This window comes from Pempheris klunzingeri, chromosome 22 (assembly GCF_042242105.1).
Source record: "Pempheris klunzingeri isolate RE-2024b chromosome 22, fPemKlu1.hap1, whole genome shotgun sequence".
Lineage (NCBI taxonomy): Eukaryota > Metazoa > Chordata > Actinopteri > Acropomatiformes > Pempheridae > Pempheris > Pempheris klunzingeri.
In genome coordinates this window covers 15,244,903-15,270,705 of record NC_092033.1, presented here as the reverse complement: position 1 = coordinate 15,270,705, position 25,803 = coordinate 15,244,903, and the positions used below count along the sequence as shown (strand labels likewise).

The window sequence follows — 25,803 nt, the reverse complement described above, 5'->3', positions numbered from 1 at the left end:
AATGCCTGTTTTTGTACGAAAACAAGAGGACAGCCGACTCAGGACGAGGGCAGGATTAATAATGCTTTGCTACAGTTAGCTTGGCTTGTTTTTCTCACAACAACAGGAGTCAACACTTGTGGACGCAATCAATCGTGCATGAACTTTAATGTAATATACTGTCAAAAATCAGACAAATAAGATTTAAATCCAAAATTAAATGACAACAGAATATGAAAAGAAAACAAGATGATAGATTTAAAATGACCTAAACATTCAACACTAGATAAATATTTGATAGATTTATAATAATGTATTAAAGCCCAAATCCTTTTTGATCATTTTTGATTAAAAATATAATTAGTCTCCCCATTTGTTTCTTTGCAGCTAAAAAACAAATACATCACAAAATTAGCTCAATAGAAACTGTACTTGTACATGTGGCCACACCTCAAACATTGCAGATAATTAAATGAGAATGCAATAAATGGAATGAAACCAGAGGCACAATTTGATCAGGACAAACAACTCACTGATAATTCAGAGGCATCAGGCCATCAGTTGACCGGGACAAAGGCACATGGGCATGCTGCGCTGTCGAGTCGGGAACTCCACATTTTCCAGCAGGGATTCAGGGACGCGTGTAATCACTCACATCTTGGCTTTGAGAGTTGAGCTGTAACACAGATGCTGCCGTAGAAAAGACAAGATCTTCTTCCAGGAATCCTCCTGAGCGTCTGAGTGGGGTTTAGTTTGTCCTCCCCACAGCAATATCACTGAAACACACAATGATGTACTGGAGAGAGCGATCTGCTGCACGGCAGGTCTGAAATACTTTGCATCAAACCCTAACATTTAAGGAGAACATTGGTATCTTTAAACCTGGGACCACTTTTTCATATCTTGACCCCCAAATGAGTTCTGAAATCGGTCCAGTGCACTTCAGCCGGCAGCCGCTCTTGTAAAGGTACACGAAAGGTAAAGCTACTGTTCTAGGGCCCAGGTTTAAAGATACTTATCCTTTAAGGGAACACGGTATGTCTTACATAATCTGACCCCCCCGCCCCCACTCACCTCTCTCTTTTGTGTTGTCCACTATAAACCTAGAAGCTCTGAAGTGAGGCGAGAAGGGCGGCTCGATCAGATGTCCAGTGTCGGGGTAGTTCAGTCTGGTCAGCAGGTGCTCGTTCCCTGATGTATGCATCATCTGGGCGATCTGAGGGGTCACGGGGTCAAATCAAAGTGGAGTTCATGTCTGCGGTGGACACGTGAAACCTACAGTAGCTCTAACTGAGTTCTTAGATTTAACACAAGCTTTTAAGACGATAGTTGCTGATCGATAATGAATTAATCACCTTAAATTACAATTCTGCCTTTGGATGGAGCATGTAGGTTATTCAGAAACTGTGAAGATATGTTGCTGCAATTATCACGATTTAAATTTTCGCAGTGAGGAAAAACTGAATGAAAATCAGAAATGAAATTAGAATGAACCTGTAAGAGTGAGAAAGTTAATATGAACCGAAAAACCTAGAATATTACAACTCTGCAGTAAAGATGTGTTGAAGCTCATCAACAGAAAATTAATTAGAGAATAGAGCAAAGGAGGTCAAGAGCAAAGGGGCCGTGTTGGGAGAAAGGAGAGGTCGCCGTGTGTGTGTGTGTGTGTGTGTGTGTGTGTGTGTGTGTGTGTGTGTGTGTGTGTGTGTGTGTGTGTGTGTGTGTGTGTGTGTGTGTGTGTGTGTACTCACATCCTCACTATACTCCACTGTGGCCCAGTTCTGATCATCATGGCCGTTGACCAACAACATTGGACAGTTTATTTTCCCGACCTCAAAGAGAATGAACCACACGAACAACGTTAACATTCATTCGTTACAGTACACCAATATGTGTGACTGGCTTTTTAAAATCGACCTATTTTAAAATCGACAAGCGCTGACATTCATGGTCCCCACAGGATGAATCCCTTTTCCCCAGGGTCGCTTGTGGCATTCATGAGAACCGCTCATCCGATCAGCTTCATGCTCCCCGCTGTACTCCTTTGGGTCCTCAGGAATATCTGACGGGATGAGCGATTCTCAACATATGAGAAGGACACTCACGCACACACACGTACAGCCGGACAGATTTCTTCCTTTATTGTTCAATAAAGAAAGATATTGTTAGCCGGTTAACCTGGTCGAACGGCTCCAATTTTGTCAGGGTCACTTCACTGAGCCATCGTGTCTCCACGTCCACCAAATGTGGTTGCAACAGCACGAGGAAGCATTTGAGTAAACTTGTTGAGCAAAAACTGTTCAAGATATCAAATCCAAAGAAGTAACTAAACTTCCAGTTCAGTCCAGACAGATTAGTCTCTAAATGTGGTGATCATCGCTCAAAATCTGGGGGTCATTATTAGGTCAACGTGTTTTAATATGTCCGATATTATTCTTAATGAACAAATACCTGCAAAACGAATGATCTCCGCCTGATATTTCAGCAAACCACCATAAAGCGTAGTCTCATCCTTGTGTGTTCTCAGTGCAGCGTGTACTTACGTCCACTTTGAGCGAGACGTCACTGGGGATTGGTAGACCAACATCTCGCCATATCTGTTGGTTGTTCTCATCCGCGCGGATCTTGTAAGCATTCCTGCCATCACAAGTCAAGGATCTCATCACTCCACCTGTGAAACGTTGTGCACTGTATGTGTGCTACTGACAGAACAGAGCACCTACTTAAAAATCCCTTGGTGGACTCCATTGATGGTCTCCCCGGGCGGATAAAGGTGGTTCCCGCTGATACAAACACAGCAACGGGGCTGGAACACAACACAGTGATACACCCGCATAACACTGGATCTCCGTCTGGCTCCCCACTGTGTGCCATCAGGGCCCGGACCTGCCGGCTCTCAGCCCTCCATGGCACACGGCTAACAGCTACATATTCAACACTAAAGAGAAAAAACGACTCCGTGACATTACGGATGTGTTACTTGCCTTGATAACGGTGCTCGAAGCTGCCAAATATATGGCCACAATCGAGCCGAGGGAAAGACCAAATATTCCAACTTTGCCTGGCATCACTTGAGGATGATCCTTGATTATATTGAACGCTGTCTGCGCAGAAGTAGATAACAGAAAATTCATTCAATAAAAGGTGAGTAAAAAGTTGTATTTGCATCTGTGAGTTCTATAAAAAGCTCAATCAAGCTTATAAAGCTTGAAAAATCCTCACAAGTTTCAAACGAGTGAAGTGACTCGGATGTAAGGAAGCTCTTTCAGACAGTGAGCAGCAAAGGGCCTCATGAGAGAAACATTTTTTTATTCTTATCTTAACGCTAACGATCAAATTTTAACTTTATTTTTTTGAACAGTGGGCTGTTACAGGTGTGTCACATTCAGCACACATTCCCAAACTCAGATAACTCCTCAAATGACCCGGTGCAAACATGATGAACGCCACCTTTGATACGCCTTCAAGGGAATTTTGAATTAGCATCATTTTTTTCCTCCACCTCTTTCACAAAGAAAATGAAGAATTCAGAAAGAGTAGTTGGGCAAAGTCAGAAACACAGAAGAGAACAGAACTGAGATCAGACTTAGAAAATAGATTACCAGATTTTTTCCCCTCACTTGCCTCTCAGGGCTTCCGTACTCATGTATACAAAAAAGAAAACGCAATTGAATACAGACAGCAGTGATATCTGTACAGAGGCAGTGCTGTTGTGCTGTCCAGTCCTTACATCTCTTAAAATGTTGGAGACCTAATCACATCAATTTAAACTTGGCGAATAAGAAATGAAAACTGTAAAGAAAAAAAAGGCTGTAAGGTCAAAATAGCGAAAGAGTCTGTACCCACAAACAGCCGATGCCCTTCACACAGAATGTGGATACTAAAATATCACAAACCTCAAAATACTGCAGCTGTAGCTCTGCGGTCTGCAGCTCACCAGAGGCGAAATACTGCAGCGCCAAAGACACATAACCGTGGGACGCCAGCAAGGCCGAACGATATTCCAAGAGCCCTCCACCACCTCCCCACATATCCAGCAGCCCAGGGAAGGGTCCTGGCCCTGAGGCAATGAGAAACAGATTCTGGATTTAGTCTGAGAGAACAGATCTTAGAGATACCCATCATTCATCATGCCAAAATCAAACAAACCAAATCTCCTTTAAGATCAACAGATGAGAGCAGGAAATATGTCTTTCAGGTGTACCTGGAGGTATAAAGAGGGTCCCTCGCACTCCCTTCTCTCTGATATCGATCCTCCGGACCCCTGGAGCCATGTACCACCTCTCTGTGAGCACCGAGGCCAGAGGAGCCTGCTCCATGAAGCCCTCAGCTACGTGTCCGCTGTAGACAGAGATGTTGACCAGAAGAGGGGTGCAGACATCCATCTTTCTCAACCTGACAGGGACAGAAAAGGACAGAGCACTTAAAGGATAACTACGGTATTTTTAAATCGACGTCCTATTTTAACACATTTGGGATAATAACCAGTCCTTCCTTAATCTATTAAGCGTGCTGGTACCTCTTTAAACTGCCAATCTATCCCATTTATGTTAGATTAAAAACTTCCTGACAAATCTGCCATCCTGAGTTGTGATGTTATGGTAAAAGCCAAATACACTTATATGCAGCTAATTATGTCGTACCTGTTTCACTTTCCTCAATAAAAATAGTTAAGAAAATATATATAGATAACTGGTCCAGTATATCGCCTGCAGTGCCCTTCAAACTAAAATTACTGTTTTTGTCAATGGAATCTGGTGTCTTTGAAGAGAGCGATTTAACAGCTGGTTTTGGTTAAACAAAGAGGATCTTACAGGTCTGTCTCTGTAGAGATAATCTCTGTAATACTGTCAAACACTTCCACTAACAATCTGCACCTGTCTGTGGTACAAACAAGAACTTTCAGTGGGCGTGCTTTAATGATTTGAGCAGCTCCAAAACATTACACATCAACCGTTGCTGCCCAGAGAATTAATAAAAGAATTAACCAGAGATAAACTAGTCAGGCTGAGAATCTTGTGCACAGGTGTACCTAATAAGATCCTGTTTCCTTTAGCATTACATGGAGAAATATTACAATTAATCCTGCTTAATGTATTACCTGAGGCCTTTGCGGCTGCCTGGGACAGGGCGCATACTCGACAACAAACCCATGGGTTCTTTTCCTGTGTATGTGCCCCCAAAACTGAAATCCTCTGCCACTGCAAAAGCATCAACAACATAATAAGTAAAATATCCAACAAGCACATGAGCTGTAAAGTCAAGGACAGACAACAGACATCTGTGGTCTGTTTCACCAACACGTTTAGAGTTAGATGTGAAAGTCTGCCTGCTGGGGCTGAGAACCCACCACAGACTGTGCCTGCGTGATCACTGATGTAGTGTCCAAAGGCCTCCCAGTGGTCCTTGTCCTCGGAGTGGTGGAGGGAGTGAACGGTTACTGGAGATCCTGGAGGCAGATTCTCCACCACCACCTTGAACGGCTCGTCGACCAGCGCCCGAACAGGTTGAACAGAGAGGATCGGAGGCACGGCCTGAGACATGGCTGACGGTCGTCTTTGGGGAAAAACAAGTGTGTGAGTCACGGTTTACAGGCCACATGTGTTGCTGGATGACTGTGAACCAACTAGATTTACTGCCAACTGTATATAAAGTAGTGGTACAACAGTAAATCAGTAATCAGTATTAATTATTCATGGTGGTGGTCACTTTTACTCACTTTTGCTCTTTTGCTGTTGTAGCACCAGAATAATAATAAAGTATTTCTATCTATCAATCTATTTACTGTGATTATGTCATAACATAATATTTCAGGAAGAGTTTCTGCAGAAGGACTTTTACTTTAGATACAGTACATTTTGCTGATAATACTTTTGTACTGTTTGAGTGACTTTTATTACTAATCAGATCTTTTTACATTGTTGGATTGGCACTTTTACTCAGTGGTTCTTCCACTATTGGCTAACAGTAACTCATCTACACCCTGACAGCACTGACTTTGGATGTGATATGCTAGTTGTACTTCTACCTCACCACATTTCAGAGGTCACACTTTCTAGATACTTGAATACTAGATGATGATCTAATGTGACGCTATTACAGATTAAACTACAAGGCAGTAAACATCCGCCACACTAAAAGCAGCTCCTGCATGTTCACGAGCTTCCGCGGGTTCCAGTGCTTCTGTAATTCAGCTTTTAAATGCGGGACTTTAACTTTCAGCTTTTTAAAGTGTGCTGCTGCTTTTAATTAATGGTTTTAAATGCTGTTAGCTAGCAGCTATCGCCTTGTCTCTCAAACAGTAGTACCTGAGGCAGGTAATGGCGACACTACAGGTGTCTCGCAGTGAAGTGTACAGCACACAGAGCACCTCCTCTGAACCCAAACATATTCAGACTGTTTGAAACTTTTACCTCAAAGTTTACTTCAGATTTAGCATTTTTTTTTCTCGTTGAAGAGACGTCAACAGGTGGTTCTTCCTCTTCACCGTCTTTTTCATTCGCACTTGCTATAATCTAGGTCCACCGACCGAGACAGTTTGCTTGAAGTTAAAATAAAATGAGTTTAGTTTTCAGTGGGACCAAAACATGGACGAGGCCAAACTGAAGCGCGAAATGATGACGTAAGTCGCGAGAGGTCGCGCTGCGTTTACGTGTCAGTGTGAAAGACAGTTGATGTGTTTAAGCCCCACAGGAAACTGCAGCGTCAGGGCTGAACAAACAAGTAAAGTTGTACATTTTAAGTGCTTTTGTTTTGTGTAACATAAATCCTACATATTTTATCACTAAGTACATTAAGTCACTCTACTGAAGTACAAGTTTTAGGTGCTTATAGTCTATTTTCCATCTAATGTTATGTTCTAGTTTTATTCCACTACATGTCAGAGGGACATATTGTACTTTCTTCTCCACTACATTTGTCTGACAGCTTTGGTTACTAGTTAATATTCAGATAAGCACTTGACACAATGGATAGTATAACAAGCTGTTTAACATACAACACAATTAACCCAGTGGTTTCCAAACTTTTTGGGGTTTTGATGTTTTACTGAATGCAGAGTGTAGTTGGGGTCACTTTTCAGATGTCTATAAGTTGTTAAAAGCTCCAACAAATAGTGATTTCTTACCCGCTTTAAACCTCTTACATAGTTTCATTTCAATAACTGTTCAAATGATGAAATATATCACCAAAAATCAAAGATTAGATAAAAAAAAAGTCAAGGACCAGGAACAGATAAGTCAGAACTGTGTCCCCTCCCATCATATGATGACCCCTCAGATTTATCTGGTGACTCCTTGGAAGGTCTCTGTAGGAAACTTCATTTTACAGCAAATTTTTCTTTGTACTTATGTGGCCGACTTTTACTAAAGTAGGACATGTCATGCAGAACTTTTACTTGTAATGGAGTATTTTTACATTGCTGTATTGGTACTTTTACTTAAGTAAAGGAGTTGAGGATTTCTTCCACCTCTGCATTTTGGAGGCAAATCTAGTTTTTACTTGATTTATTTCATCCCTTTAGTTACTTTGTAGATATACATTATTAGTACAAAACGTAAATTAACTCAGAATTGAATTATGCTTACGATTATTATTATGTAAGGTTCAGATTATCAGCAGAAAAGTAGTTAAATTGAAATTGATGCTAATACTTTCATAGATTTAATTAATTAATTACTGGATTAAGGGAATTGCTGCCTTAAAACCAGACACCACAATAAAAATACATTAAATAAGAACACATTTTCAAACATTAGTCTAGCATAGACTAGACTAGCTGATTTGTCACCAAGCTGTTCACTCTGTCATGTGAGCAGGAGACTTTAGATGTACTGAGATCTCCTTCTCACACTGCTGGCACACTTTAAATCAACTATTTACATGTAAACATTTTTTTCTGCTGGCGCTGTCTTCAAATCTGTAGTAAAAAGAATGTCAGAACAGTTTCAACGAAGGATCCACAGAGTTTGACTCACGTTTCCGCCGCTCAGAGAAATCTACAAATGCTTTGAACAGTCCAGTGGACTTTATACCCTCTGCATGCATGTAGGTGTTGAGGGAGGATACAGCCTTTTGAACCCTCCCCTGCTGTACTTATCCCACAGGTGAGTTAATGTCTGTCAGGACTCCAGGTACTGGTACTGAACATTTTAGTCAAAGCAGCTTAATTTATTCAGCACATTTAAAACACACAGGAAAGTCAAGGCGATTTTGCTAATAATACTTACATACTTTAATTTTTAACTTTAATTTATATGTTTTTTATATGTTATCCTAAAACAATCTGTTTATAGGCCTGTATTCATGCGCATCAGCACGGTCCTCAAAACAGATCAGGTTTTATAATTGTCTGCTTTTGTCAAATCCCTTTGTGAACTTATTTGTGTTTTGATCAATAAAGATTCTTTTAAAAGAGCCATGCTCTTAACTGCTGCTTCTGATGTGTTAGAATTGATCACAGTATAATATTGACGTTATTATTTTTTAATCTTTAAAGCCACAAAAAAAAAAAGAGAAGTGAGAATTGCGAAGCGGAACCATTACGTCTTCCCCTAGATTGTCGGACCTTTAAAGTACACGGACCGGACGTTTCGTGACATTACCGAAGTCTTACACCTGGTGAGTTTTCAGTGAGCTTTTTGTCCCACTTTTAGTGGACTTTCTCAGCGTTTTCTTCATATTTTCTTCAACACATTACTGCCCTTCTGCTGTTTCGGCCGCTGTGACCTGTAAACCAAACCCTGTTGCGAAAAACGTCAATGTAGAACATTTATTTCAGGTTGACATCCGGTGGGGGGGGAGACTCCAGACGCCTCATTGCTGCTGAGAGAATCCTTGTTCTGACTTTGAGTCCATGGTCACATGTTCGGCTCGTCTCTACTCTATTATTAGTTTAAGCAGATATTGTTCTCGCCTTTCATTAACTTGCTGATTATATAATACTATAGGTACCAGATTATTAGGTAAACCTCACTAAAGCTAATTCAGTCTAATAGTAACAGTTACAGCAGTGAGTCGTGCTAAATCCTGCTTTTTCTGAAAGTTATGATGATGATGATGTTTTAGAGAAGAGTTTGTTCACCTGTGTGATCACTGTGGAGGCTTCAGTTTGTTGATGTATGACAGAGTACTGAGAGGGAAGGGGGGAAAAGGTCTACCCTCATCATGCAGTGTGATTGATGAACTTCAGTGACACTAACTCACACTTATGTGATTTTTTTTGTTTCTTTGATTGCCATTCCGTGTTCAGATCAGTCCTCAGAGCCGTCAGAGCCGCGAGCAGCACAGAGAAGATGTTGAGAAGAGCCTCGGCGCAGGTGAGCCAGAGAGAACTCATTCTTCCAAAATGCCTGGGTAGCCCAGAAAACATATAGAATATTCTTTGCTGACAGGAAATTTGAATGTACCTTGTATTGGTGTATTTTAACTTCATGGTTATAGTCATTCAGTTAAGTAGCTCATTGTTTTTTTTATTAGATATCAGGTAGGAATGTTCCCACACTTCGGATTATGTATGATTATATTCTCTCCTCTTTTTATCCCACTAATGCACCGATCATATTGTTTAGCTGCAAAACCTTGATCTTCTTCATCTGATGATACAAGTTCTGACACACTGCACTCAAACAGTGCACTTCAGGGGAGTAAAACGAGCCTCTGAGCCTCGTGTCACCCCCCCCCTTTATCTCTAATAAGTTTAAATTCTTGGACACTTAACTTTTTAGTCGATTATTATTTTGCAAAAATTGGCTTTACAATGTGCGCGCAGGAAGGTGCATAATAGCTCTGCATGCTCGTGGCTTTACAAATTGAATATTTAATTTGGTTGGCCAACCTCTCGCCCCTCCACAGATCTTCAGACAGGTGGTGAGACACAGCAGCACAGACTCCAGCCTCATCCTGGAGAGATGTGAGTAAACGTTGTGTTTTACACTGTAAATGAAGGATTTGTACATCCTTGCTTCTCCCATTAAATTAAAGGAGAACTCTGGTATTTGTAAAACCTGCGTCCTATTTTTACACATTTTGGTGACTAGATGAGTGTTAGGTACAAGCCTGCAATGTAGCCTAAGTCCTGCCCCGTCAGAGAGCGTCCTCAAAGGGCCTCTTTTTGCCACTGACAGGCTCAGATCATCATTCTTAGTGTCTGACTACATTATGGAAAGGATTCAAAGGACGAAAACAGTCATTTAACTCTGAGAACACAGGACTTTTTTTGTGACACTGCCACCAAACTAACCCCTTTTGAAGCAATTTAGGCAGCAGTAGCCAGCAACTCCCATGTTCTGCAAGGTAAAGTTCACTAAACATGCTCAGATTGTTATTAGAAGTGTCTGACAACATTATGGAAGAGATGCCCACACAGATACACCTGTAAGGTCCTTTTTGTTTAACCCAAAAAGGCAGTTGTTTCGCTCTCTTTTGATCCACCAGACTCCTTTGAGAAAAACAGTAATTTTACCTTGCTACACACGGGAGTTGCTGGTCTTCCGCTGCCCTGATCTTTTACTTTGTTTGTGTTATTATGTGCCTTTGGTGTTTTAAAGGATTCGTTAGGATTCAACATAAAATTTATGTATCACACCGTAACAAAAACTAACAAACCAAGAAATGCAGCAGGAGACCATTAACTCTATCTTCATTTCTGTTAAAAATTACTTTTTTTGTCATTGGAGTCTGGTGGCTTTGAAGAGAGTGAAATAATGGCTGTTTCTGGTAAACAAAAAAGATCTTACAGGTCTATCTGTGCAGGGATCCTTTCTGTAATGTTGTCAGACATCTCAAGCAACAGTCTGAGCCTGTCATTAGCAAAAGCAAGCACTTTTAGTAGACATACTTTGATAACGCATTTGCCCCAAAGGATTAAATTGCAGCCGTTGTTGCCCATTTCGTGGCTGCCAGCTGAGGCGATCTACTGAACCAACTCCAAAACTTTTTGTACCTGCTCATCATTTAGACACCAAAACGTCTACAAATAGTAGATCCCAGTTCTCCTTCTCTCTAATTCTAAAATCTGATGATGGGGATCTCTGTGTCTTCTTTCCAGCGATAAACCGTGTGCAGCTGTTGGGCCGAGTGGGTCAGGACCCGGTGATGAGACAAGTGGAGGGTCGTAACCCTGTCACCATCTTCTCGTTAGCGACCAATGAAATGTGGCGCTCCGGAGATGGAGAAATTAGCTCAACAGGTACAATGTCAGCAGACACTCGACTATAGAAACACTGTGTTTTAGGTTTGGGCAGGGAAGTTATGCTTATGTAATCTAATGAACGGCTCTCCTGTTCAGCACGACAATTTTGCTAACCTATAATTATATTGATTAGATAATTAATTAGATAACTATTGACATATTTTCCTTACCCCACATTTGGCTGGTTGTAGTTACTGAACCTGTAAATCTCAGTGCCTCCACGCGACTTTTCTGGCGCCGTTTCTTTCCATGTCACCCCATGTGCTCGCTGAGGGATGAGAGCTGAATAAAACAGCTGAGTAAAGTTTGCCCTACAGGGTCGGGCTGGATGTCCTTTGACATTTCAGTGTCAGTGCTTCTCCTGCAGGAAGGTGCTAATGGCTCCTTTTGTGGGTTGAGAAACTTCCTGAGCCAATAAATCATTAAAAAAAAATGTTTTAAAACATAAGATTAGATGAAAAATGTCACAAACCTGGAAACAGGCCTGTTGTTCTAAGCTGTTGTGGAGCCAAACTGGCATTAGTTTGATTGTAGGATTGTTTATTTTAGATCAAAGTAAATAATAGTGTTCAGGTTTAAGTATTAAAGTACATGATTTAAGGCCGCTAATGGACTTATTTGAGCACTAAGTAGAGCTGCGATGCAGTCGATGAATTGATTCGTCAGTCAAAAGTAAAACTGACTGGCAACTAGTTTGCTAATCAATTAATTGTCGAAGTCCTTGTTCCAGGTTCTCAAATGTGAAAATGTTCTGCTTTTCTTGGTTTTGAATTATGATAACCTGAATATTTTGGAGCTTTGGGCTATTTGTCAGACGAAGCAAGACATGTGATGAGGTCAGGCTCCGGGATATGAAAACATTTGTCACCGTTTTCAATTGTTTTATAAACCAAATGAATAATTGAGACAATGACTCACAGAAATGTGTATGAACGGTTGGATGAAGCCCTAACACTGCGCTAAATAAGAATGAACTCGCTGTGGAGCTGATGTGTAGCTATGGTAACACTGTGATAAAACTGTGACACACACGTGTTCTACCACTAGATGTCACTGTTACACTCTGCTCTCAGTGGGAGCGAACACATAATAGATCATTGTTTTAAATTCAAGGTGTTCAATTACCACAGTGATGAACTCAATCAGCACTCAGTAGGCACACTAACACTACGTGTTCCCCCGAACTATTCATCTGCGCCCCTAATGCACCATTTACAATGATAAATATAACACAACATTATAATATAATGTAATGTAATACAATCTAATCTAAGACGATGGTCCACTGAGTCCAACAGCCCTCAGGATGTTCCAGGAAGCTTTCAAAGGCTCGATGCTTCTTGTCACTCGGGGTTCTTTATGTGAACGAGGCTGGTTTACTGTGACTGCAGGTGACATCAGCCAGAAGACGACGTGGCATCGCGTGTCGGTGTTCAAGCCCGGTCTGAGGGACGTGGCCTACCAGTACGTCAAGAAAGGGTACGACCCACACGTGTTAGGGCCCCCGCCTGCACACACACTTTAAATGACTTGAGTTCTTTATTATGCTGCTTTTACTTTTCATACTCTGGTAATACTTGTGTTCTTCTATTCAAGAGGAAGTTCAAATGCAGAGTGTTTTTACACTGTGGTTACTTTGACTTTAGTAAAGGATCTTCATCCTCCTCTTCCTCTCATCGGGTCCGTCCTTGTCTTCCTCCCCATATTCCCCGTCCGTCTCCCCCTCCTCCTCCTCCTCATCTCCCTCACCTTCCACCTCCTCCTCACCCTGTTCTTCTCTTCGTCTTCCTCCATACTCCTCTTCCTCCTCTCTCTCATCTGCTTCCTTGTCTTCCTCCTCCGTGTCCTCTTCCACCCCCATCTCCTCCTCATCATCCCCTCCTCCGTCCTCATTTTCCTCCCCCTGCACTCCTCCTGTCATCCTGCTCTCCTGTTTGTCTTCCTCCTCGTCTCCCTCTTCCACCGCCACTTCCTCCTCCTTTTGCTCTCACCTTCTCCTTGTTCCACGATCACTACCTCCTCCTCTTCTTCCACCATAATCACCACTTCCTCCACCTCCTCCTCCTCTTCCTCTTCTTCCACCACTATCACTTCCTCCTCTTCCATCATAATCTCCTCCTCCTCCTCATATATTCTAAGAGCAGAGGAGGTGACAGTCAGACTGAAGCAGTGGTTCAGTGGTTGGTGTGTTAAACCACTGTGTCTCTGAAAATGATGCTGATTCATATTTTTGGCATCTTAAAGCACTAAAGGCTCCAAAAGGGGCTGAAGACGTTTCATTTTTTTCCCCGTGTATGAAACAGCTGTGGTCAGCTGGCGTTTATTTCAGTTTCGGAGGATTCCTGTGGTGACGGGTTTTCAGTAGTGCAGTCTCAAAATATCCGTAAAAAAACGTCCATGTCCCACGATCCACCTCGCTGCTGTCCATCTGTATGTCCCCACCACTCCCATCCAATTCCATGTTATGCTATGGGATGATGAACTGAGATGGAATATGTCATCATCTTTTTTTCAAACCTACAGGAATTGTGATTAGTAATTAAAGCTGGTGCAGGCAGTTTATTTTGGGTGTCAATCATCACCTTTCAGCCTGTTGCCATGCGAGCAGCCTGAGTGACAGCTAGTCTCCTGCACCTCCTCTTCGCTCTGTTTTCAGGCTTTAGTCAATCCAGCCAGTGACTCCTACGCCGACCCTAAAATAGTCATCTGAACTGGATGAAACTGCTCGAACTTGAAATGATTTGTTTTTACTTGAACAGCTTTAATTTAAGACGGGCATTTCATCATAAACTTATAAGGCCATAAGACGTGTTTGGGTCTGAGGCACTCTGAGTGGCTTCACTTCAGAAAATGTCAATTCTGTGGGAAAGCAGAGCTGTAAACACGTAAACCATCCATTCGAGCCAACAAAAAACCCCGAACCTTTGAAATGTGTCCGCGAATGATGTGACTGATGCCAAGTGTGTCCGTCTCTCAGCTCCAGGATTCTGGTGGAGGGGAAGCTGGACTATGGAGAGTACGTGGACAAGAACCAAGTCAGACGCCAGGCCACCACCATCATCGCAGGTAAGAGGGAAGCTTCGGCCTCGTAGAAGAACATGGTTAGATCGGAAATCCACAAAGCCACCTCAGGCATCGCTTTGGCTCAACGACCTGATGCCTTTCCTGAAATGAGAGGGGTTTAAAAAGTAAAACATAAAAGAAGAAACGCTGTCACCTGTGTGCTTTCTATGCTCCTTTTTCTTTCAATAAAAACATCAATCAGTAGAAATGATTTGTGTCCCCTCTCCAGACAACATCGTCTTCCTGAGTGACAACATTCGAGACAGAGCCTGAAGGACTTTTCCTCTTAGTCTCCTCCCAAGTACACAAGTAAGACTGATGACCTGAGCGCACCAAGTAAAAGAGCTGACTAGACCCGAGAGGACAGGAAACGCTGCTACACTCGGGTCGTGTTTGCCTGCGACACCTCCTGCGGACCTTGAGGCATCAAGAGAAGCAGAAAGAGCCCGCTTGAATTGAACAAACATATTTACTTATCAAGATTTGGATTATGCTACTTGAACCGTTACAAAGATACAGTTATGCCTTTTTGTTTTTTTATGTGTGAGACTTGGACTTGTTGGAAACAAGTCTGAAAGGTGGAAAAATGTTTGACAGTGTTCAAGCTCAATAGAAGATGTTCTAAACGCTGTAGCTCTGTGAAGAGCAACTCTTAGTGTTGTTTAAGCTCTTAGGCAAATGTTAGAGATTGTCTTTATTGTGTCAGATAACACAACTTCTCTAAACTCAGTAAATCAGAAATAGTTTCTGGTGGACAGACATCAAGAATTTGTTAAATTCAGCGCATTAAACTTTTTCCATTGTGATTTTGGCCCAGTGCTTGATTGGAAGGAGATCAGTAAACACTCCAGCAAAACTGAAGCCAAAAAAATCCGCTGTAGGATTAAAAACCATCTATCTCCAAATGCACTAACTTTGTATATAAACTTGAGGATTAAGAGTTGAAAAATGTAGTTTTTAAAAACCCTAAAAACTGTTTTCTTTAACTTGTGAAATGTTGACGTTTAGGTTTTTACAGGATTACATAGATAATACATTTAGCATGCATGGTATGGTTGGTTAGTCTGAGACTCCGGGGAATGAAACCTGTGAGCGAAAACTGAAACACACCTGACTGACATCTGAGGTGTCGCAGTTTGGTTCATTTTAACTGCCGTCAATGTTCAGTCATTTTATTATCGTGCAAAAATCCAATGAAAAGACCAAAACCAACAAAATCCTAGTCCAGTCCTCCAGCCCAACAGTCACAGATCTGTAAAATCATCTCACAAATATATAATTACATTTTTATAAAAAAGCTCACTCATCTCCTCAGACAGCTGAAAAGCTAGTTCACAGCAAATGTTGCTGACATTGGAGGAAATACTGCATTTTTTTTTAGGGACTACTTTCAGCTGTGGATTAATACGCACTCTGCCATAATGTTTTTAGTAGCACGAAGGCGTATGAAGGATGGATCAAAATAAGCTACAGTGTGTGTGTGTGTGTGTGTCCAGCATGATGGAGGAGCATGATAACCAGTATTTGGTCTTGTCCGTCTCTCAGCTGGTATCATGCATTAGTCTGACTTTGCCAGTTGCCAAACGTCCGCTGTCTTTCTCGCACTTGTCTTTATGCAAATGTCTCATGAGTGCTTGGAGGTTGAACTGGAGAGAAATGGACAGATGACTGAAACGTGTGAGGGTAAAAGAAACCATGCAAATTTAGAGGAAGCACCTTCAGCTAGATTCATCACTTCTTCCTGTTCACATTCCTGATTCTGCAGTTTGGGCATTAGTGTGTAAAATGTGTTATTTTTTTTTTAATGTTTCATCTACACCTGTTTTCAGATTTGTCACTCTTGTTACTTGTTATCACTCTCATCTGTTTTTCATTTCCTTCCTGGGCAGTGACATTTTGCTTTCAGCTCACATCTGCAGCTTCTTTTCACTGTAACGGTCTCTGTAAAAGACCTTTTTCCAGACTGTCTTTGGTTCCACATTTGTGTGATCTTCTGTAGCCAGAGAATGTTTGATTTAACCTGAGTTAATAAATGTGTTTGTACTTTGAAAGCACGTTGTAGAGGAGAAACGGAAGAAAAGGTACAGGTGACCCTAGAAATGTCACATCATGAAGTCAAAGAAACTTAATTGTGTATTTGCAAAGTGAAATCATAAGTATGTCTTTTAAGAAAGTGTATGTCAACTTATTTAATGCTTTTCCACTGGTGGACGGTGATTGGCTGTCTCTATGACAGTGGGGGCGGGCCTAAGTTAAAGGTATTCTTGGCCTAAAACTATTGGTGGCAAGAATTCACAACACCTTTCTTGATTGGCTGCCTTACTTCTCAGTCAAAGGCTCTTGAGGGCAGAGCTCTGCACGTCTGAACGGGCTTTAAACAGAGGGCTGATCTGATTGGTCAGGCCGCTGGATGTGGGCGGGGCTTTGAGTTCTGGGGAAACCTGTGGATTCAGTTCAGAGAAGCTGCGTCAAGACGGCGGAACTAAGGCTGAGACCGGAAATGGATGAAGTGGATTTAAAAATAAAAGCGTTTTTATATTCATACAAATCAAATACACTAAAACTGAAGACACACTAGTGCACAATTAGGCCCATATAAGGAATTATTTTATAGTACATTAACAATAGGTGTCATAATGAGTTTGCACCTCAGTAACAGTTAATCTAAGGCTTAAAAATTTAAATTAAATAAAAATATTTAAGAACATAAAATGCACCAAAAGGTTACATCTTAATTTTACTCTGTTTGAGTTACAGTTTTGTATAGTTAAATATAATTTAAAATATTTTTACAATATGATTGATTAGAAAATAATTTGAAATATATATGATTTTGATTGTTGTTTGTAAAGATAAAAATTGAATAGCTGCTCCAGAGCTTTTGATTAAATCATACGATCTTTCGCGGCAGATGGAGGTTTAATGTCTCCTCTTATTGATATCTAACATCTTGACTCCGTTTTTGACCTTCTTACACTTTGTTGTAATTCAGCCGTATCAAAAACACCATGTATAAGTACAGAAACAATAAAACCACAACAAACATAAACACAGTACACTGATGATAAAGCATGTGTCAGTGTCCACACACATTCACATATAGTGTATAAACATCCATACACTCATGAAACATCATGTCTAATATACACATTCTTAAAAAGAGTTGGAGACATCCATTGTTTCAGTCTGAACCAGCACTTTAATTCAATTCAATTATTGTTTCTTTAATTGTTTGCTTTATGTCTGTCTTTCAGCTGCAATAACAAGGAACTTTCTCCACTGTGGAATCAATAAAAAAAAGTTATCTTATCTGTGTATGAAATGAATAGCAATGGCGTAATATGTGGAATGAGGACTTTACTTTGAAATTGACAACCGGAAACTAAAAATGTGAATTTGTAAAATTGACACTAAGCCATAAACAGCTGGAACAGATGAATCACTTCATATTTCATACCTTTCATTTCCATCTCCTGTGTGTTCACTCGCATTCGCTGCTGTTCAGTACATTTAATGTCTTATTCCTTATTCTAACTCTTCTTCCTGCCTCTGCGCCCCTGGGTGCGTGACTCCGCCCACACATTCCTGAGCGTCTGGGCTGTCGAGGAGGAGCAGCAGGAGGAAAGAAAAAGGAGAGAGAGAGAGAGAGGCGGCAGAAAAGCTGCCTGTGGACCCGCGACCAGAGAGGAGATGATAGACAACAACAACAGTCCTCTTCGGTGTGACTGCTGCAGCTCCCTCACATAAACACACCTTCATCCTCCGCTGCAGAAACACCAGGACCTCCTCCTGTCGGGCTTTTGCACCCTTTTTGCGTCACTCGCAAGTTGTTTGGGAACTTTTTCTTTTTGCCGGAGTTTGGTCTCCAGTCTGATTGCATTGCAGCAACAACAACAACAACAACAACAAAACAAAAGCAACGCTACGTTTCATCAGCTGAAGGAGAAAACACAACGACAACAAACCATCCGAGTGTGTGTGTGTGTGTGTGTGTGTGTGTGTGTGTGTGTGTGAGGAATCATGGAGATCCTGGACAGTAGTGAACCCTTTCTACACTGGGACAGGAACCTCAGCGAGCTGTCTGAGGCCGGGGAGATCGACTGTGTGCTGTACACCAATGTAAGTTATATCGATCAGGGGGTGAAGGAAGCGTGTGTGTGATCGATCAGGGGGAAATGATCATCTTTATCTCACTCTGAATCTGGCTTCAATTAACAGGAGGGGGAGGGTGTGTGTTCACTGTGTGTGTGTTCACAGTGTGTGTGTGTGTGTGTGTGTGTGTGTGGTACCCGGCTCTCCATTCACAATTTGAGCCTTTGGGTCCAGGATGCAAGTGCCTCAGTCTGTTAATCATCTTTTGTTTTTCCTCTCTTTTAAACACATTTTTAGCACAATGGTGGGAAAGTCTTTGAAATGACTAAAATAATTTACAGATGTGAGTGCTGGGGAGAGGATATGTGAGAGGGGAAACCCACCTGAGTCAGTTTAGTCTAAGATTATAGTACGTGTGTATTCAAGTTTTCCCAAGTATCCGTGATGGTTGAATCAATAAAATGCCCGTCAAAAGTTCTCCAAATTCATTGTTTTGTCTGCGAAATAGTCCCAAAAAGTCAAGATATTCAGTTCAGTTAATTTATTGATCATATAAAACAGACAAAAATAACACTGGCTCACATTTGAGAAGCCAGGAAAGGAAAATGTTTGCCATTTTTGAACAGATGTATTAAAAATGTAAATACAAACAAGCAAGTTCAAGATGTGATTGATGGAAAACCCAAAGGCACATTTTTTCCATCAATAAATCACTTGTGCAATCAATTAAATGTCAAAAGCAGTGAAAAAAGTCTGACCGACTGTCCAAAACCCAAAGTCATTCCATCTAATCCATGTGTTGATGATCTAAAACAGGAAAGCAGTACATGTTCACTACATATTCACATAGTAGAAGCTGGAAATTGAGCATATTTGAAATGTTTGTTGAGTAAATGAGTAAACATAGTTGTGGAGGCACCTTTTTCAAGTGCAGGCCTCCTATTAGCTGGTGCATTAATAGTCTCTATTGTTTTCCAGCAGTTATTATTCTGGGCCGTCTGACAAGGTTCATATGGAGGCCCTGAAACAGTAAACATCTCTAATGAGAGTGGAAGTGTGCGGCACTAATGGACTCACCAACACTTTGCTGGGATGGAATTTCCATTTTGAAATTGTCAGTAGTCCCAGTCATATGAAAATGCTGAATACTGAATATGTGAATATAATGATGATATCACTGAGCTCAGGAGGGCGTTTAAACAGTTAATAATGATATCTGAGATCTGCCAGCACGGGTGAATGAGCCATTATAGCAACCGTGGGTCACCTTCAAAGTAAAACCCCCAGTGTGCTCCCAATTTCCAGACGCACAGCAGGCGTCTAAATCACGATTTTAAGCTCTGCAAGAGTTTGCTGGAAAAACTCTTTGTCTCCCCAACAACTCAATAGTGTGCAGAAAGGACTCATTGTCTAATTAGGGCCTTATTGGTGACAGTGGTTGGGCTCTGGAGCTCACGGCACACACCGACCAGGGAAATGTGTGCAAAAGGCATGTAGCTATCAAAGGGTTTTAGAAATCTGGCAGATTTTTTTTTAGACATCTGCTTCTTTATCTAATACGAGTCTGTTTGAGAAAGTTTAAGGAGAAGTTTGAGATCCCTTGTGTGTAAAAAGTGTTTTTTAGTGTAGCCCCGTATCCTGGAAGTTATTCTTATATACCACCCGCTTATTTTCCAAGAAAAGGTGGCATTATGTTTCTTTTAAAACTTATTTGTTGTGTATAAACTTAATTTCTAGAGGATGGAGTTCTAGTCTGTACATTTAAAGTGTATGTGTAAAATGGTCCTGCAGGGTTCCTCATCATGACTTTACCATTTTAGTAAAAGTACAAAAGTCTGAGCATCAGTATGTAGTTTTAGCAAAAGTAGAAGTACTCATTATGTAGAGTGGTCCAGCACAGAAGCATATTTATGATTTTACTGGATTACATTACCGTTTACCACCTGATAACTAGCATTAGTTATAGTGGGCAGAATACGGTAGAAATGGCTGCTTTAAAATGTGCTTTCACTTCTAGTTATGTAACTCAGAGTGTGTTTTCCAGCCATATGTGTGTCTGGGAAACACCGTGGGCCAAAAGGAGAGAGTGTCTGAGACGGAGAGAGTGAGACCGTACAGACTTGTGTGTGTGTGTGTGTGTGTGTGCACATGGGTGTGTGTTTGTGTGTGAAGACCATGGGAGGAGCGTTTGAGTTTACAGGGAAAAATCCAGCTGGCGTGCAGGACGGGAATCAGACACCACAGAGGCCTACTGAGCCTGAGACAACACACACACACACACACACACACACACACACACAGACTTTACCTACAGACAGGTAAAGACTTGTGATGGTCCTTTAAACAAGTCCTGAGGCTACAGTTACCCGCAGATGGTATCAGACCAGTGAGCTGCAGCTGATTTTGTGCTTTTGGAAAAGTGACAGGAATACGTTGGAGATAGGCCTGCTGATCGACACATTGGATTAAGCGATGAGAACAAAGACAATTACCCTCAGGGCTACAGAAGATACACGACAAGAATTAACAAAATAAGTGTCTGAATGAAGAGGAAATGATGCATAGCTGCTGAATGTCAGTGGTGGAAAGTATTTACTCGAGTACTTTACTTACACTAGTCGTGAAGATGGCCTTTTTAATAAAGCTGCACTGTCTACGCAGTTCAGAGGCACAAATGTTTTGGTACAACATGATTTGAGGATCAGATAGAAAGGGCTGTGCTATTCCCTTTTGCACAAAAGGTAGAAAACCTACAACAACCAGAATGCACTGCACGGCTGGCGGTGCCTGACTCTTGACTGTGGCGACCTCCATGTGCCATTATTATTCCCCCAGACTGTATTATAGCTCATATAAGCAGCCCCGAATGTCTGATTCCAGCAGTTAACTATTAAAATCTGTACAATCTGTAGTTGGAACAACGTAGCGGACAAATGAGAAGGGAATGTTAAATATTGTTCATTTGCATTTAGTTTCCCTTTAAGTATAATTTTGACATACTTGTACTTGTTCGTCTTCATTTTATGGAGCTTTTGTCCTTCTACTTTACATCTCAGAGGGCCATTTGAATGAATTTGAATGTGATTTTTTTTTTTCTGATAAACTAAAAGATAAACTGCAGAAAATCCTCCTCCTTCTTTAAGAGGATGAATAAACTTTAAATAAACTATTTAAAACCTTCTTGGATCAGAAATTCTTGTTGTCTGGCCAGTCATCGGCCAGTATTAATGATGCGTTCGCCTCATAAATGAAGACAAATTCCTACGTTATTATACAAAAGCTTCTTTTAATAACACACAGTGTCAGTGTTGGTATTCATATTAGGCAGTCTGGCTCTACATTCATTGGTGTTATTGTGGTATAAAACTGGACCAAAAGTTGCCCTGTGTTGAATATAAAGGCTTCCACTCATACCTACCGTAACCTCACAAGGGCCAGGTTGTGCTAAGGAGCAGTACTAAGATGCTCCTGTTAGAGAGGTGAATTTTCTATATTTAGTAAAGCAGGAATTGTGTGTGTGTGTGTGTGAGAGAGAGGGAGAGGGTTGGAGGGGGGGTGCCTGAATGCAAAGACCAACAAGACTGTAGTGTTTGAATCTCAGGCAGCTTGAGAAACAGACTGGGGTCTTTGTTGGGTCCCGGTCTCACTCTCACTTTCTCTCTCTGGGGGTTTGTTGACTTGGGATTCCTCACAACAATGTAAACACTCTGAGTGAGCTGCATGTGTGGGATCCCCAACCTTCACGCCTGCTTCCCTCGTCAGGCGCATGGCTCTCCCATCCTCCCCCCCCCCCCCAACTTTTTGTCTCCGCTGCACGAAGGCTCAGATCATAATCAAGTTCCTCAGGTTTTACAGCAATAACACTGGACCAAGGTGAAGGTGGAGCCTTCATTCTTCTCCATTCATCTATGACCTTTTTGACGTTGACGTGGAGTAATAATAGATGTGACGTGGCTCGTACTGGTTCTTACTCATGCAATATGCGTTAGTATTGTCAGGAATTCAAATGATGCTGTAACTGATGGAAAACATAGATGGTTGGTGTCTGTTGGTCTGTTGGTTCTTCTTTCTTATTTACTGGAAGATCTTGTCAGTCAGGTTTTGTGCTAAAGTTTCTTTTTTCTTTTGCTCTTGTGCATGAGTCCACAGTGTTAAGTGTTTCTGGGCTGATGCACAGCTGGGAGATTTATTTTATTTATTTTAGATGTATTTGGAGGTTTACATTGTTTAATGTTCCGAAAACACATTCTGTCTTCATCCTCTTTCTGCCAGTTCACTTGTAGAAGAACAACCTGCTGCTTTGCTTTGCCTTTGACGTCTTCACGTTACCGGGAGCTGATGTTAGTCAGGAAAAGGATCTCCTTATGACGTCATAAGGGGGGCCGAATCTAAACGGTGTGTTTTTCGCACGTATTTACTGAGAGATGGAGCAGGAGAAAAAAAGAGAAGATGGTCTTTTCTCATAGTCAGTTGATCTCTTGGCACACCAGGGACACACATTTATGTTTGAAAAAAAAAAACATTCAAGAGGGCATTTTGCATAATATGGCATCTTCAAGGAAACGTAGGTTTTTGTCCCCTACGGTAGATCTGGGTAATCCATCTGTCGGGAACAACTGTCATAGACAACTAGTGCTGCAGCTGTACAATGAATGTAAATAAGTATACAGTCCAGAAAGCTGTGATATTTTGGGGATGAGCCTTTAGTAAAAGATTATGATCAGCTACATACAAAGAAAGAGGAAAAATGACATTGAAATCACATTTTCTGTCAGAGAGTTCAGGAAATAGACCAAGACAGCGAGTGGCCTTTAAATTTAAACGCTAGTTCAGTCACTTGCACATATGAACTTGCATCCTATAAATGTTGGCGTGGTGCTCAGCACATGGTGTACTCAGACTGACGTGCAGAGGAAAAGAGTATGTTTGCTCTGCACATGCTTCAGGGCTCTCCAGCTATGTGTCCGCTTATACAACGCATGGCATACCTGCAGAGGAGCGCTCACCCCCCGTCTGTTAATCGAGCTCTTATTAAAACGTACGGTGGCTTCGGGCAGCTCGGCGCAACGCTCGGGGATAGAGTTACTTTGTTCGACAAGTGCAAGAGTTGAAGGTAAGCAGCTTGATCCATGTGGTCACAGTGCAGAGCCTGTTCTCCGTCGGGGCAGGGCATCCTGTTCGCTGTTGGCCTCGCTCTGTGTCTCTCTGAATGGTCCATGTGTCTGCAGTGTCAGTCTGTAGGGAGAGAAGGTCATTTAGTTCGCACACACACACACACACACACACACACATACACAGCCCTGTTTTATATAGATAATGAATAAATGAGTTCACAAGTCATCACATTTTATTACCAATCAAAGGTCAAGCACCTCTATTGTATGTATAAATTTCAGTGCCGCTCACGTTCCAGTTTCGAATATCACAACCAGACGAGCCACAGCTTGAATCCCAGCCAAAAGAGAACACCCGTGTACGATAATGAGGCGTGCAGGGTTATTACTGGAGGTGTGGTGCTGGATCCACAGGTCGGTCTAAGAGTTTACTGTGTGAAACAGCTCTGATGGTGTCTTTTTAAGATAGAGGCGGAAACATGATACAAAGAATTGACTGGATTTGGTATCTCTGCTGCTTGGAGAAAACGTATTAAAGTGAAAACGGGCAACTTTTTGTGATAAAGGCAGAGTCGGACACCCAGTTAACAGGTCGTTTGGAACCTTCTCAAGTCCTGGAGCTTCTCCCATCGAGTGAAGGCCCGCCCCAAGTCCCCTCTTGTTTAGCTCAGGTTTTAATCAACCATCCCTCTTTGCCGTCTCTCCATCAATGGCGTAGAGTTTCCACTGATACTTAGGATGTTCCGGCGTCCACCGTTTCAGCTACTGGCCGTAGCCATCATCAGCCCCCGGGGGAAAACAAAAGCACGATCCACTTCCCGTTTGGTTGCGCAACAGTTGTCGCACTTCTCCTTGTGCTGTAAATCGAGCCTTCATCTCAAGCGATCTGAACGCTGATGGTGTCATTATTCTCCAGCCATCACACTGTGCAATCAACATTTACTTCAGATTGATAAGTCACAGTTAGAAGTGTGTCTATTTCCACTTGAAAGTGTTTTTTTTTTTTTCGTGCTTGTTTGAGAGAGAGATGGATGTGGAGGACACATCTTTCTCCTTTTTCGAATCTGATGCAACTTCTCCCCTGACTTTGAAAGTGCACTCGGGCTCAAGTTTTGCTGCAGGCAGGCGGCCATTGGAGAGCAAAGCGAAGGTAGTAATCAGTGTGTGAGGGATCATTATGGAAAATCCACAGGAGCCTTCACTCTCTGAGGAAGAGCTAAATTTACCTCCTCTGTCTGTCTTCATTTACTCTTTCCTCGCTCTTGATTCTGTATTTGCCCTCTCTAGTTTAGCTTTAGGCCCCGTCAAATGTTTGAAATGGTTGAGTGTGAGTGTGTGTGTGTGTGGTTAGCAGGGTGTGGGCTAAATATCCCTGTGAGTAGCTTCTACACCCAGCCCTAAAATGAGCCTAGAAGTAGTCTTGTATAGTTGCAGCTTGGTGAAAGGCAGCTAACCGACTTCCCTTTCTTTCTTCGTCACATTCTTTTCCACTGCTACTTTTTTTTCTCTGGACTTATATTAAATAAAACCGATGTTGGAAAAAAAAAATACCCCTCTTATGGACGTTAAAGCTGTAGAATCAACGAAATTTCAACATATTTAGTTTGTAGTTTTTGTAGTCAGACCGCCTGAGAGCATCAAAGTGTTTAAAGCTGCTAAACTGCTTATTAAACAGCGAGGTGTTTAAGCTGTAAGAGCCACTCCACTTTGATGGGTTTTTTTATGGGTCTTGCAGCTCATATCCTGTGTGCTGTGCTATCGAGACCAGTTTAAGACAAAACACCTCTCCATCCGTCATCTAGTTAACCTTTCACCCTTCTGTCCAGCCCTCCTCTTCCTCCTCTTCCTCCTCCTCGTCCTCCAGGCTGAGCTCAGAGTCGGGACGAGTCGGCTCCTGTCCAAAATGCCGGAAACGTCTCCGTTGCTCACATTTTTCCTGCTGAACTGCTTCGTTGTGATATGCCTTCTTTTCAAGGGAAGTCTGATGTCTGATGTCTGATGTCTGGGGGACTTTTGTTGGCTATCTCAGCGCTGTAGTGGTGACATTGGTAAACACACTAAGGTGCAAAATTTGGTTTTGCAAAACAAAAATTGCTTATTAGCTTGTAATCCAGAATATGAGTCGTGGTATCAACATTTCAAAACCCTTAGCAACCAAATCATATTTGGCCCATGTCTGCATTCCTCTAAAGGAACAACTCTCCATCACACCTTTCTCTTACGTGACCCTTTTCATTGGAACAGACATGAACAAGCCCATTCATCCATGCAAAGTTCAGTGTGTACGTGTGTGTGTGTGTGTGTGTGTGTGTGAGAGAGTGTGTTTTTGTGTGTATAACTTGACATTCAAGCGTGCCTCTACTT

General features: G+C 41.8%; 3 protein-coding genes across 4 annotated transcripts in view; 2 read left to right on the top strand and 1 right to left on the bottom strand.

Annotated features, from left to right (window-relative positions):
- Window positions 1–130: 130 nt before the first annotated feature.
- LOC139221659 (peroxisomal succinyl-coenzyme A thioesterase-like) lies at window positions 131–6,535 on the bottom strand. Its single transcript, XM_070853578.1, has 11 exons — window positions 6,393–6,535; window positions 5,330–5,535; window positions 5,081–5,180; window positions 4,184–4,374; window positions 3,876–4,039; window positions 2,964–3,083; window positions 2,703–2,785; window positions 2,523–2,616; window positions 1,731–1,811; window positions 1,054–1,195; window positions 131–755 (listed from the first exon to the last, which is right to left on the bottom strand). The coding sequence occupies exons 2-11, from the start codon at window positions 5,520–5,522 to the stop codon at window positions 631–633; spliced, it is 1,293 nt and encodes a 430-aa protein (XP_070709679.1). The 5' UTR covers window positions 5,523–5,535; window positions 6,393–6,535; the 3' UTR covers window positions 131–630.
- Window positions 6,536–9,065: 2,530 nt separating this feature from the next.
- On the top strand, window positions 9,066–16,252 carry ssbp1 (single-stranded DNA binding protein 1). The gene is made up of 6 exons (XM_070853775.1): window positions 9,066–9,296; window positions 9,832–9,889; window positions 11,027–11,167; window positions 12,562–12,649; window positions 14,148–14,236; window positions 14,463–16,252. Exons 1-6 carry the CDS (start codon window positions 9,159–9,161, stop codon window positions 14,504–14,506), a joined length of 558 nt encoding a protein of 185 aa, XP_070709876.1. The 5' UTR covers window positions 9,066–9,158; the 3' UTR covers window positions 14,507–16,252.
- Window positions 16,253–18,226: 1,974 nt separating this feature from the next.
- The window catches only part of creb3l2 (cAMP responsive element binding protein 3-like 2), a 28,925-nt gene continuing 21,348 nt past the window's right edge, over window positions 18,227–25,803 (top strand). For both annotated transcript variants that reach the window (XM_070853674.1, XM_070853673.1), the window contains exon 1: window positions 18,227–18,352. In XM_070853674.1, the coding sequence (XP_070709775.1) occupies window positions 18,254–18,352 (99 nt within the window). In that variant the 5' untranslated portion in view covers window positions 18,227–18,253. The remainder of the gene's footprint in view (window positions 18,353–25,803) is intronic.